General features: G+C 45.2%; 1 protein-coding gene across 1 annotated transcript in view; it reads right to left on the reverse strand.

The window, feature by feature from the left end:
• AFF3 (ALF transcription elongation factor 3) overlaps positions 1-13,595 on the reverse strand; it is a 455,793-nt gene that overhangs the window by 106,531 nt on the left and 335,667 nt on the right. The window contains exon 10 of the mRNA XM_062208886.1: positions 9,462-9,513. Within this exon, the coding sequence (XP_062064870.1) occupies positions 9,462-9,513 (52 nt within the window). The remainder of the gene's footprint in view (positions 1-9,461; positions 9,514-13,595) is intronic.

Consider the following 13,595-nt stretch of genomic DNA (forward strand, 5'->3'; position numbering starts at 1 on the left):
TTATGCATTGGTCACAGGCAAAAGGAGCAAGGGAAAAAAAAATGAAAGCTCCCTTGACAATGGGTAATCTACTTTCAATAGTATACCCCAAACTGATGTGAGCCATCCAGGGATGAAGAGAGAAAGTAGCAGAGAATCCAGAGGAGTGTATCTCTTGTAGAAGTCCATAAGAAAGCAACAGAAACAGAAAGAGTGGCAGCTCCGTGCACAGCACCCCCTCCCCTACGATCTTGACATCTTGATACAGACAGGTTTTAGATTCTTTCTGAGAGAGAAGAGTATTACTCTGCACATTATAAATAAGAAAATAATGGGCTCTTCAACGTGCAGATTTATGTTAATGACCTAGATGTCTGCTACATTAATCGGATGCGCTCCAAATATTGATTGGGGAGTAAAAGGTAACTTTTCTTCATTGTGTGAGAAGTAAATGATGCCAATAGGGAAATTTCCTTCCACCGATTATATCCGATGATCGCTGCCTATAAAATTAAAATCGTCCTTTTGAGTGGATCAACCGCATTCATTTAAAGAGAAAAATGCAGTTATATAATTAAAATGAAAAGACTGCTCAATGTGTGTGGATAATGTGATTACTGGAAGCTGCAGGCACAGACGTAGCTATTCAATTTATGTCCCGGTTAGTTTCTTGAGCTATGTATTCGTCATCTTGGAAACCCTGTGTGCAGGTGACACTCTCTCAGCTCAGCCGCTCCCTGCTGAAAAGTCTTCATCATGTGTCCCTCTCATGCCTTCGCCAGAACTCCATCCAGATCGGTGCTCTGACCTCAGAGGCCGAGGTCATCCTGTTTTGTAACCAACGGGACGACTCACAATACCACTCATCTTTCTCTTCTAAATCCATTACAGGTTCCCTTAGTACTGAGAGCTTTCAGGAATACTTTTCTATTAGGTTTTCCCATTCCTTCACATTCTTCTAGGCAAACACTGGCCTTTGGAATTGTTCAAACCCAGGGTTCCAGAAAAGAACTCAAACCAACTGCTGCATGTATCACAAACCCTTCACTTACTCAAGTAAGAAAAGCGGTTCTCTGATCTTTTTTGCTATTTCGCATTTGAACCTTATAAAGTATGAAAACTATGAGGGCACTTCAAAAAGCCCACAGGAAGATAGAATTAAAAGATGGTGTGCATTTTCGGTAAACTTTTTGAGGACTCCGTATAAAGGAACAACCCTGAGTTTGCTGCCTCTTCAACTTGATCTGCAAACTTTTTAAGTAAACCCTGTCACCACCGAGCTCCAAGGTCCTGGTCCGTATTTCTGCTGTCTTTGAAATGGAAAGCTGCAGGAAAAGCCATCCTTTAGGCATTGGAGGCTTCTGTTGGACATGACTTAGACCAACTTCTAACCTCAGTATGGACTGATGTAGACATGTTGAGAAGTGGCATAACGGGGCAGGCATTTGGACCAGCAGGTAAGATGCCACATCCCACCGTTAAGTGCTTGGTTCAATCCCCAGATCCAGCTCCTGATTCCAGGTTATTACCAGCATGCAACCTGAGAGATAGCACAAATGGCTCAAGCGATTGCTTTCCTATAGGAGATCAAGGTTTCATTTCTGGCTTATGGCCATAGCCCCCTGGCTGTTCAGGGCATTTAGGGAGTGAACCAGCAGGTGGGCGTGTTTCTTTCTCTCTCTTTCTCTCTCTCTGTCAAACAAGTAAATTTTTTAAAAAATGATTTATTTATTTATTTGAAAGGCAGAGTTACAGAGAGGCAGAGGCAGAAAGAAACAGAGAGAAATGTCTTCCGCCTGCTGGTTCACTCCCCAGGTAGCCACAACGGCCAGAGCTGTGCTGATCTGAAGTCAGGAGCTTCTTCCCGGTCTCCCACACGGGTGCAGGGGTCCAAGCACTTGGGCCATCTTCTACTGCTTTCTCAGGCCACAGCAGAGAGCTGGATTAGAAGAAAATCAGCTGGGACTTGAACTGGTGTCCATATGGGATGCCGGCACTGCAAGGCAACAACTTTATTCACTAAGCCAAAGTGCTGGCTCCAAATAAGTAAACTTTTAAAAATGGCTGTAGGCATTTCCTTGGAGATTGGACAGATTCTTTTCTCTCAAATAAGTAGGTTATTTGTGCATTCATATATAGTCAATTTATGATTCTGTGTCATCTTTCTGTTGTCTGTGTCAATACTTTCAATGTGTGGGTCATATCAACTTGAAAAATCATAATGGGTTTGCAAAGAAATGAAGGTAGAGCAAACACCTCTTTCATGCTGGACAATGGACATTGGGAAATGCTCTCAATTCAACGCAGCACCCATTAGCATCGATTTAGCAAACATTTAACACTTCTGTTATGACAGACACAGCCCACTCCCCTAGGAAACCTCCAGCCTAGTTGGTACACATGGATATTGAAAAGAAGTCAACACAGGTGGGCACCGCAGTGCAGCAAGCTGAGCCACGCCCTGGGGTACCTCATTGTCTCAGGGTGCCTGGGATCAAGTCCTGCCTCCACTTCCAATCCAGCTTCCTGCTAACGCACACCCAGGGAGGCAGCAGGTGACGGCTCCAACACGTAGCTCCCTGCCACCCTCTGGGAGGCCTGGATGGAGCTCCTGGCTCCCAGCTTTGGCCTGGCCCAGCCCGGGCTGTTGTGGGCATTTGGAGAATGAACCAGTGGATGGAAGATACCTCTCTCTGCCTTTCAAATAAATAAATGAATTTTAAAAAGGAATATAACAGTAAACATGTAATATATAACTAATATGATAAGGTCAAATAAAAAAGCTTAAGGTGACTATGAGAAAAACTATGTAGGGTTTGATTTAGATGAGAAAGATCTCCTTGAAGAAATAAAAATTATGGTACACCTCCAGGATGAGCAGGTGTCAGCCAGGCAAGTTTATGGAGGCCCTAAGCAGTCGAGCGTGGCTTGCTGAAAGAAGGCTCTACGCTTCAAGTTCTGTGCAGGAGCTGGTGTAAAGGGAAAAAGCAGACAAAGCCAGACTGTGCAGGGTAGTGTTGGGTATGCTCCGGGCTCTGGATCTGATCACAGCTGGAATGGAAAACTCATTTAAGATTTTAGACCAAGGAGTGACTTGATCTCATTTACATTTTTAAAAGATCACTGTGGGGAGGTTGTGTTATAGAGGGCGGGGGACAGAAACATGATAGTTTACACTAGGCTGGTGTAGACTAGCCAGGATGGAAAGAGGTAAGTGGACTAATATTTAACTTTTGAGGTTGAATTTATAGGACTTAGAGATGAAACGAATATCTGAGTGAGAAACAGCGAGTCATTAAGGATGAGACCTATGCCTCTTGGCTTGAACATTCAGTTGGGCATCTGGCAATGCTAGCTTTGGAAACAGGAATTATCACCAGAGGAATCTATTTGTGTGCCTGGATACACGGGGTGGCAAAGACCAGAAGTTCAATTTGGCACGGACTGAATTTGAAATGCTTGTGAGACAGCCAAGTGGAAAAGTCAAGTAGGTCCGCGGTTCAGAAGAGAGCTCTGAGCTGAGGCTGGGACTTTGGAAATTGCCAGTCAATAAAAACTGAAGGTCATGGGAGCGCATGAGATCACCCAGGAAGCGTGGAGGAGGAGAAGTCAAAAGGCCGCAGCATTCTAGACTGGGCAGATAAGGAACCTGGGACGAAAAAGCCAGAGGGGCAGGAGACAAGGCAGGGGAGTGTGGCATCAGACTCCTCAAAGGAAGTGGCATGACAGCTGTCTTCGGTACTGCAGCTCTCCTGCTAAGACACTGGACCAAAAAGAGCCTTGGGGGAGGTCTCTGGTGACCCAGTGGGGAGCTGCTCTGCTGGAGATGGAGCATGGGAGAATCTCAAGAACAAGTCCCCAGGGGACTGAGAGGAAGCGGGATGAACTCTGACAGCACAGCAGACAGGAGGCAGAGGGGGGATCTCCTCTTGCAGGGGAAGGGGTGGGGGGCAAGTGAATTCGATGGCAGTGTCTGGACGTGATGGTGGGAAGGTCGGGCTTTCCGTTTAGAAGCCAATCAACCATGAGACGCAACCATAGAAATAAAGATGAGTAAGACTCAGGCTGTTCATCCAAGAAGCTGGGAAGACAGAAAACCAAATAAACTAAATCCTATATTATCTACTATTTTCAATTCTGTGATAAAGGCAATTGTAGGACATTAAGAGAGAAAATTCTTTTGTATTAGCTATTTTATTTATTTGAAGAGAGAGAGAGAGTGAGAGCGAGAGAGAGATATGAAACTGCATCCCAAACCCAGGTACTCTGAGATGGTATGTGCTACTACTGCACGTCAAAACACCTGCCCTGAGAAAACTTTAAAAATGACAGCATCTATTTTAAGTTATATACTTATACTGTAATGTCTAGAATAGCTAATAAAAAAGCTATAAAAAGCTATAGACACAAGAACAGAGAATTCTTCAAAAATGTAGGGAAAGACAGGAGAAAACAAATGAAAAACAGCAAACAGAAAACAAAGAATAAAGTTGCAGATTCAAGTTTTAACATTTGAATAACCACACTAAATGTAAATGGCCTAAGTTCCATCAATTTAAACAGAAACAGGCACATCAGGTAAATATGACTTAACTATACGCAATCTATAGGAAATTCACATCAAACGTAACAATACAGGTGGGCTGAAAGTAAAAGAGTGGGAAAAAGTTATAGTAGGCAAGCATAATCCAAAGAAAGGGCAGCAATACTGAAATTTGGAAAAGGAGATTTCAAAGCAAAGAAAATGACTAAAGATATGATCATTGCATGATGGTAAAAGAGTTAAACTGCTAAGAAACAGTGACCCACAGCCAGTGCCACGGCTCACTAGGCTAATCCTCCACCTGCGGCGCTGGCCCCTAGTTCCAGCTGGGGCACTGGATTCTGTCCCGGTTGCCCCTCTTCCAGTCCAGCTCTCTGCTGTGGCCCGGGAAGGCAGTGGAGGATGGCCCAAGTGCTTGGGCCCTGCACCCGCATGGGAGACCAGGAGAAGCACCTGGCTCCTGGCTTTGGATCAGCACAGCACCGGCCATGGCGGCCATTTGGGGGGTGAACCAATGGAAAAAGGAAGACCTTTCTCTCTGTCTCTGTCTCTCACTGTCTAATTCTGCCTGTCAAAAACAAAAACAAAAACAAAAAACCAAAAAAAAAAAAAAACCCAAACAAACAAAACAGTGACCCTAAATGTTTTATGTACCAAATAATAAAGCTATAAAATATGCGAAGTAAAAACTGATAGAAAAGGGAAGAGAATTAAATTAATTTACAACTATAGCCAGAGACTTCACTATCCCTCTCTTAACAACTGATATTAGCAACTAGGGAGAAGGTCAGATACGAGAGAGAACTCACATCAAACAACAATACGTGCGTTTAACTAGTATTTATAGATCACTCTACCCAACAACAGCAGAATATAAATTCCTTCAAATGCCCATTAAACAATTACCATTACAAATTGTATGTTGGACCAGAAAAAAATCTTCAACAAATCTATAAGAAATGAAATCATATAGAGTATGTTCTCTGAACATAATGGAACAAATTAGGAACCCATAAAACTGTGATTAAAGGAGATCCCTACACACTTGGAAATCAAATACCAGACTTCTAAATAATCCATGAGTCATGGAAAGTGAAGTTTAAAAATAGATTTATTTTATTGCATAAAGATCAATAAAATTGGTACACCTCTAGCAAGACTGTCAAAAGGAAAAGAATAAGATAAATGATTAGGATCAGGAATGAAACAGGGGCTGTCATCATAGATACTGCAGTCATCAAAAAGAAAGTAAAGTGATACTATGAATGACTCTACACACACAAGCATGACCACTTAAAAGACACAGATAGGCTAATTACTTGAAGAGCAAATATTATCAGAACTTACGCAATATGAAATTGTCTTACAGCTCTACGACACTAAAGAAACAGAATTTATGAGTTTTAAAAATCTCCAGACCCTGATGGCTTCACTTCTGAATCCTGCCAAAGAAAATTAACACCAGTTTTTACACAATCTCTTCGAGAAAAAAGAAGAGCAGGGAAAACATCCCAAATGGTTTTATGAGGATAGTGTTACTCTGATGAAAACTAGAAAGACAGGGAGAAACAGCAAACCTCAGATGGTTACACTTAGGAACCTAAAAAGACAGATGCCTGGTGAGGACATGAAAGCAACCAGAATTCTCTTATGTTGCTGGCGGGAGTGCCAGTTGGCACAGCCATTTTGGAAAATGATGGAGGTAATTTGCCAAAGCTGAACTTGTACGTACCCTATGGCCCAACAGCAGAAATGTTTCCGTAACTCAACAAAAGACCCAGACTAGGATGCTAAGACAGCAGCACCATTTTAGCAGCTCCAAACACTGGAAGTTGGCTATGCCTCTGGTAGGTGCTGACTTGTAGGAACTTGTGGGCCCCTGGGAGGACGCTGAGTCTGTACCTCAATCTGGATGCTGCTGATGTGAGTGTCTTTGCTTGACAAATACTTAACAAGTTGTATGTTTGCACTTAAGGCGCGCATACTTTTCTCTAAATATTCAATTGTACACTGATACTCATGAACGTATTTTTTTTTATCATTTAAACAAATTTAACATTTTTCTATAAATAAAAAAAGCCTTGTGGATCTAGCGACATGAAGATAGCAGGTGACCTCAAGTCCTGAGGAAGTGGTGGACTTAGGAATATCATGTTAACTTCAGATTTACAATGGAGACGCTGACACAGAGAGAGTAGCTGGGTGGCTGGGTTTGAACCCCTGGGGAAGGACTGCTTGGCTCTTCATCACAAAGTCAGACTGCGCCCTTATCTTTAAGAGTGCAAAGGCAATGAGGAGAAAAAGCAACATGGGATGGCAAGTACTCAGATGGAGAACACTCTCTGCCTAGCTGCGGAGGACAAGCGGGTGTAGTGACCTGAAGCTCCTGTGGGCATCTCTTTATGACCATAGCTACCCAAGCCATTTCAACAAATGCTCACAGAGACAATCAGGCGTAATGTCAGAAGAGGTTAAGAATCTTAATGCACTATATTCACTGAGGCGGGGAGTATAAAATGTTTCGGGTCAAGGAACAAACTCTGATTGTGTCTGCAAAAACTGTTTATGGTAAACTTTAATCATTTCACAATGCCAGAGAAATGACATGTGTGCATGTGTGTTACATGTGTGCACCGGCTACCCTCTGGCAGGGAAAAACCACATTTTGGTCTTAGGGAGAAAAAATACTGTATCACTAGTCGTTTTTGAAAGTAGGGGAAATTTTGATTTTGTGATTAGACCAGGGTAAAGCCATAGGCCAAAGCAGAGCAGCCCAATACAACTAGTGTTGCAGCAATGACTTAAATGACCATATGCAAAACCTTTGTCTGGCGTCCAAACCACAAGGCAGGGAGTACTATACAAAAATCATTCATTAAAAAAACAAACAAACAAACAAAAAAAAAAACGTTGTATACATATAAGGATTAAATACAAGAATAAATAAGTTCACCTGTCTAGTCACAACATGATATTATCAATAGGAAAGGAGCAGCTAATAAAGCCAGACAAGTCGAGTAAATATTCTTCCTGCCTTTAGAGTGTGTATCGTACAACACTGATAATGAGTTTTCTTTTATGTGCATGTGTTTTCACTGGAAACTACAGGAAATTACTTGCAAATTAAGAAAAGCTTGCTAGTTGAAATGGTCTGAGAATCTTTTTCCAATATAAAGTATACACAATTTACACATTTGATACAACTTAGTTCATAATAAACGTATCTGAGACTCAGTGGGGGACAACAGAGGAAATCATTTGCTGTTAGACATATAAAAACACTTCAAGGGGGCTGGTGCTGTGGCACAGTGGGTAAAGCCACGGCCTGCAGTGCCAGTATCCCATATGGGCACTGGTTTGAGTTCCAGCTGCTTGGGCCTCTGCACCCACATGGAAGACTCTGAAGAAGCTCTAGGCTCCTGGCTTCGGATCGGTCCAGCTCTGGCTGTTGCAGCCATTTGGGGAGTGAACCAATGGACAGAAGACATCTCTCTGTCTCCATCTCTCTCTCTCTCTCTCTCTCTCTCTGCTTCTGCTTCTCTGTAACTGCCTTTCAAAAAAACCCAAAACTTCAAACAGTTCATGGGAAAATGGAGTTACAAAGGTAATTTTATTTTGGTGCCAAAACTTTAGAAATCCGTAGATTTTTCTCAGTATGCATTTGCCAGGAACTTTTTGCAACCCCTGTCGATGAAGAACCAAATGTAGCAGTGAGCTGCGCTACCTCCTGCAGGTTGGCTGTGTGGGTACCTGACTGCCCAGTGCGTCCGCCTAGAAACAAACTCGTCACTCCCTACAAAATGCAAAGCCCGACTGCTCCTCCTGGCCCAGCTGCCCAGCTAAGCTACTCCTTCCCTTCGGTGTTCTCTGCCTGCCAGTCTGGGTTTCAGACTCTCACGGCCTTGGTGCCTCAGCTTCTCTCTCACGACCAGAAATCCCTTCTCTGACCTCACGGCCACGTTGCACTCACACAGTCTTTCCAGAGATCTTCCTTTGACCTCTATTTCTCCTGCCGCTCTCTCCCGACAGTCTGTGCACTCACCTGTCCACGTAGGGCATCACCTCCATAGCATTTCACGACACCACTGCTTTAAGGTCCCTATTCCGGAATCACCTGGATGACCTATTTCGCATCGCATGTAAAACAACTTGTAAAGAAGACCCCTTGGGCTTGCATTTCTGCCATCACCTTTACCCATACTTGAAAAAACACAGCACAGGTGGCGAGACATAGGAACAAAAGTGTAGGAAAATCCAGCTTTACTCTTTGCAAACTTGCTTTCAAATACAAACATTTCCTGAGATGCAGAAGGGAACGTGATGAATGTTAAGTGGATATTTTTTCAACTTAACTGACTGAGCAGAAGAGCATTTATAACCCCCTGACTGATGTCTTGAGCTGATAAATCAACACCACGGGAGAATATTTCAGGCACATTTATCATGTAAGACAAACAGCCGAGATGGAGTACGATTATTTTTTATTCATCATTTTAACTCACCCCTACGTTTTTTCCTTCTCGATGTTAATAATACCTGCATAACACTTCTCAATATTTAATGTTACAGCTTGCCTGTTGCATGCTGACAAGGTTAAGGTCCCATGTCTGAGCTCCTGAAGGCTAGGTAGCTTGGACAAAATAAGAAAAGAAAAGGCTCTATTTCCCAATGAAGCCCAGTCCTAGTTAATTCCTTGTAAATACCCATTGTTGGTGTCAATGCCATAAAAATTACAGCATTCAAGTGTCAGGAAAAATCAAGGCCGAGCTATTTGTACAGACTGGTCCGACTGCACGGAAGTGTATAATCAAAAGAGGAAAGCCAGCCTCCCAGAGCAACACAATTCAGAGTTTGCAATACCCGGTACAGCACCCCCACCACCACCCTGGGGTGGCCTCTGAGTGCATCCAAGGATTGGTCTCGTGAAAGCCAGTCTTACCTGCTCATTCTCTTCTTCATCACTACTTAGCTTCAGGTCATCTTCTAGCATTCTGAAAGAAGGAACAAAGACGTACAGGCACTTAGCACTTGGAAATACTTCAGCACCACGACATCACTTTTATTGGAGCAACACTTTAGTAATCCATCTATTTGATTTCCTAATTTTTTTTCTTTCTCCTTTAAGCCATTTTATTCCAAAGCATGTGGGAAACAGCAGACAATACATTATGAAAATTAACCTCACAGCAGTCATAGGAAAAAGTGTCCAGTATCAAGAAAACGAGGGTATTTCAAAAAGTTCTTGGAAAAGGGAAGAAAAAGATATATTTGTTTGGATGCCAAAGACACTTGAAACCCATGCTCAACTTTATATAATATGCATTTTTCATAAACTGAAGATCTTGCGCATGCATGGATTTCAAGGTTTCTTTGCACTGAAATAAACAGCATTTAATTCGATTTTCCGTGAACTTCTTTTTGAAGTCTCCTTGTTCTGTTTTCAGAAGCTAAGTGGGGCTTTCCTTCCACTTTAATCTAATTCCACCACTTTAATTCCACCACTACTTGCTCTGTGTTTCCTGTCCCGGGTGCCGTGCTGCGCCCCCACGCCTGTCGGGGGGTCCTCACGGTGCAGACAGTGGGAGAGGAAGTGGACTCTGCTGAGTCACACAGCAGTCAACTTGAGCTCTGAGCGACAGCCGCTCCGCCAGGCCTTCCCTCAATCGAGTGCTGGCATGCACACTGGTGGAAGATTCTGGCAAGTGGGGAATACCACAGGGCAGGAGCTTCCTGAAGAGACTGGGAGGGCCACTCTCCACCCACTCGGAGCCCTGTGATCCGTCCTGAATGGGGAAAGCAGTGCGGAAGCATACTTTTGGAGCCAAAAAACTAAAAAGAAAAAAAAAAAGCAATGCAACTTCAGGTCCCACTACTTCTGAGGATGAAAAATTAAGATTCCTATCAGCACTGCTGAATTATTTCCTTATAGAACAGCAGTTTTCAGGTGAATCCATTTCAAAAAGGATGCGTAACCTAGAAGTCCATTCTGTGAAGCCAGTCGGTTCCAGCAGGAGTGCTGTGCCGGGGAGCAGGGGCAAGTCCCTTGGGGCCCCAGACATCACCTAAAGGCCACTGGACCATGGTGCTCTAAGGCCGCAAGACAAAGACCACTCCTTAACTTGTGCCTACTGTCCTGTGCTAGCCAACGACAGACCGATCACCGCTGCGTGCCTCTGAACGCGTTTCTAAGTCATCTCAGTGACTCTGGCTTGCACCGGGGTTCGGGGCTAATGGGACAAGACGTGGACCCAGGTCTGCCCTACCTGTCTTTGCACTTGGAGCATGTCGCCTACTGCCCCCATTTCCCCATGGGTAGAGTGAAGGGTTATGCTGAGCAACTGCTGAGGTCTACTTTGGCTTTAGATTCTGTGAGTCTACGAAATAAATGGGCGTCTCCCATTTTGTAAAGGGGAAAAGCTCTTCTGCTTTTTTTTTTTAGAGGACACAATCGAGAAACTTCGAAGTAGCTTTAGTTTTTTGTATTTGTTTTTTTTTTTTTTTTGACAGGCAGAGTTAGTGAGAGAGAGAATGGGAGACAGAGAGAAAAGTCTTCCTTCCATTGGTTCACTTCCCAAAGGGCCACCAAGGCCGGTGCACTGTGCCGATCCAAAGCCAGGAGCCAGGTGCTTCCTCCTGGTCTCCCACACGGATGCAGGGCCCAAGCACTTGGGCCATCCTCCACGGCCTTCCCGGGGCCACAGCAGACAGCTGGACTGGAAGAGGAGCAACCAGGACAGAATCCGGTGCCCTAACCGGGACTAGAACCTGGGGTGCCGGCACTGCAGGCGGAGGATTAGCTTAGTGAGCCGCCATGCCAGCCTGAAGTAGCTTTAGTACCATTAGTACTGCTATTCTCTTGGCATCAGGAAATATTATTCTTTGATTCTTTAAACCATGAGCAAGCAAACCAACACTACCCTGGCAGAGGCTATGGAGCTTCACCCCCACTCTGCTGTCCATCAGCACGTCCTGCGCCCTGAAACTCACCAGCTCACACACGAGGCTTCCAAGAGAAGGAACACCTTGGGGATTGTGAGAGCACTGTTTGAGATTCACCTTTTCTTTGACCTTTTCCTCCGTGACTAGACTGGGATGTCAAGAGGGACGAGACTACATCATTGGCTGGGCTGAGGCATCTTCCACAGACTATCTTTCCACTAGAAGGAACAAATGTCTCTCTGATGAGAAAGACCTGTGGAGGTGACAGTGTCTTGCGTCAACCCCTTATCCCCTCCTTTGGGGTAAACTGCCATTGCGATTTAGTTTAATCTCAAAGACTTCCCAGCAAGCACTGGGTGTTGTCAATGTGGGTGGTCCTGTGAGTGGATGGGAAGAGGGAGGGAGAGGGAGACACACAACCACCATGGAGAACAGATCCCTCACTGTCATATGGCATCAAGTCAGGGTGACCGGGAGGTTTGACTTTAACATGGATAGCAGTATGTACAGATCTGAAGGTTGTCGCCAACCAGAGCAGGCAACCCCAACATGCCTTGAAGTATGGGGTATTCGTTTGGCTGTACGTCAGCCATGAGACTCATCGCCACATGAGCTGGTGCTGCCAAAAGTCACCACCACATCAGGAACACTGGATGAGGCGCTATTTTAAGGCACAGGGTCCGGCTTATTTCCATCTAAGCACGTGCTACATGGGCTACTGTGGTTTCAGTTCATCTCCCACAAAGCTCATAGGTCAGTGGTACCTGGAGGTGGGGCTGCTGGGAGGTAACTAGGATTAGAGGGGCTCACGTGGCTGGGACACCTGGGATGGCATTAGTGGCTTCCTGGGAGGGTGAGTGGCCTCAGACAGCACCCTTGCTTGGTCTCCACCCTCGCTGCCACAGCACGGGACGCTCTGTGCCATGGGAGGATGCAGCAACAAGGTCCTCACCAGACGCCAAGGCCTGCTCCTGGCTTCCCTGCCTCTCCTCCTGTGAGCCAATACACTTCCGTTCTTTGTTAATTACCCTGTCCAGGCATTTGGTTGAAGCAGCAGAAACCAGATGAAGACGCGCGTCAGCACTCACACACATACCCGTCTGAATCTCATACTGCCCCTCACACCCCCAGATCCTGGGCCAAGGACACCTGTGGGCCGTGACACTCGACATTTCTATAATGGGACCTATCCATCTTGGCTGTCATTTCCAGGAGAAAAAGCAGCCTGGGGGCCACCGTGCTTTGTGTATAGCAATCACTCTATCACTGAATTTAGCTTTCTTCTGTTTAAAAAAAAAAAAGATGGTATTTCTTGCTGAGTTCTGAAAATAAAGGATCACCTGTGTATTAGTCTGCCTTCTGTTGCTATGAAAAATATGGGAGGCTGCGTACTTTATAAAGAAAAGTGGTTTATTCCAACCACGGCTTTGGAGGCGGAATGTTCTCTGGTGAGGGCCTCCTTGGCTACATCCCAGGGTGGCGGATGGCATTAGGTGGGAGCACATGCAAGAGAGCACCCGGGAGTCGGGAAGCCGGGGAGGCACCGCGGGGCTAGGCTTGCTCTGTTGCACCCAGTCACTCAGGTGTGTCCAGTACTGAAGGGCAGCACGTGGTGAAATTCTCCCAGGCTCGAGTGCAGGAAAGGGCGCGTGCTCTGCGCTTTGCAAACCGAGTCTAGGAGATGCGCTTGCTGTCAACAGAACAAAGCTGAAGGGCTTGTGTTCTAGGCCGGCACTGGGTCGCCGTCACTCAGGGTGAACCTGTGCACCTGTTGGGGATGGGTCCACAGCGTGGCCAGGGGGAAACTGCCTCCATGAGATCAGCATTAATTCCTTCCAAGGGCTATGCCCCCAGTGACCTACCCACTCTCCACCAGGCTCCACCTCTTGAAGGTCCCACCAGCTCAACACAGCTACAGTGGAGAGGTAGAACTCTTCCAGTATGTGAACCCTTGGGGAACACACTGAAACCATATCCAAACCACAGCAACACATAACCACCACACTGTGCATTCAAGAGAACTTTCGAGAGAGGCTCAGATCCAAATTAAACGTCAGCATAGCTTAGCATAGAGGTAGCAATGGAAACACTAAATAAAGCAGCTTGCGCATGTTCCCAGAGTAATTGTGGGTGG

This window comes from Lepus europaeus, chromosome 13, assembly GCF_033115175.1.
Source record: "Lepus europaeus isolate LE1 chromosome 13, mLepTim1.pri, whole genome shotgun sequence".
In the NCBI taxonomy this organism is placed as follows: domain Eukaryota; kingdom Metazoa; phylum Chordata; class Mammalia; order Lagomorpha; family Leporidae; genus Lepus; species Lepus europaeus.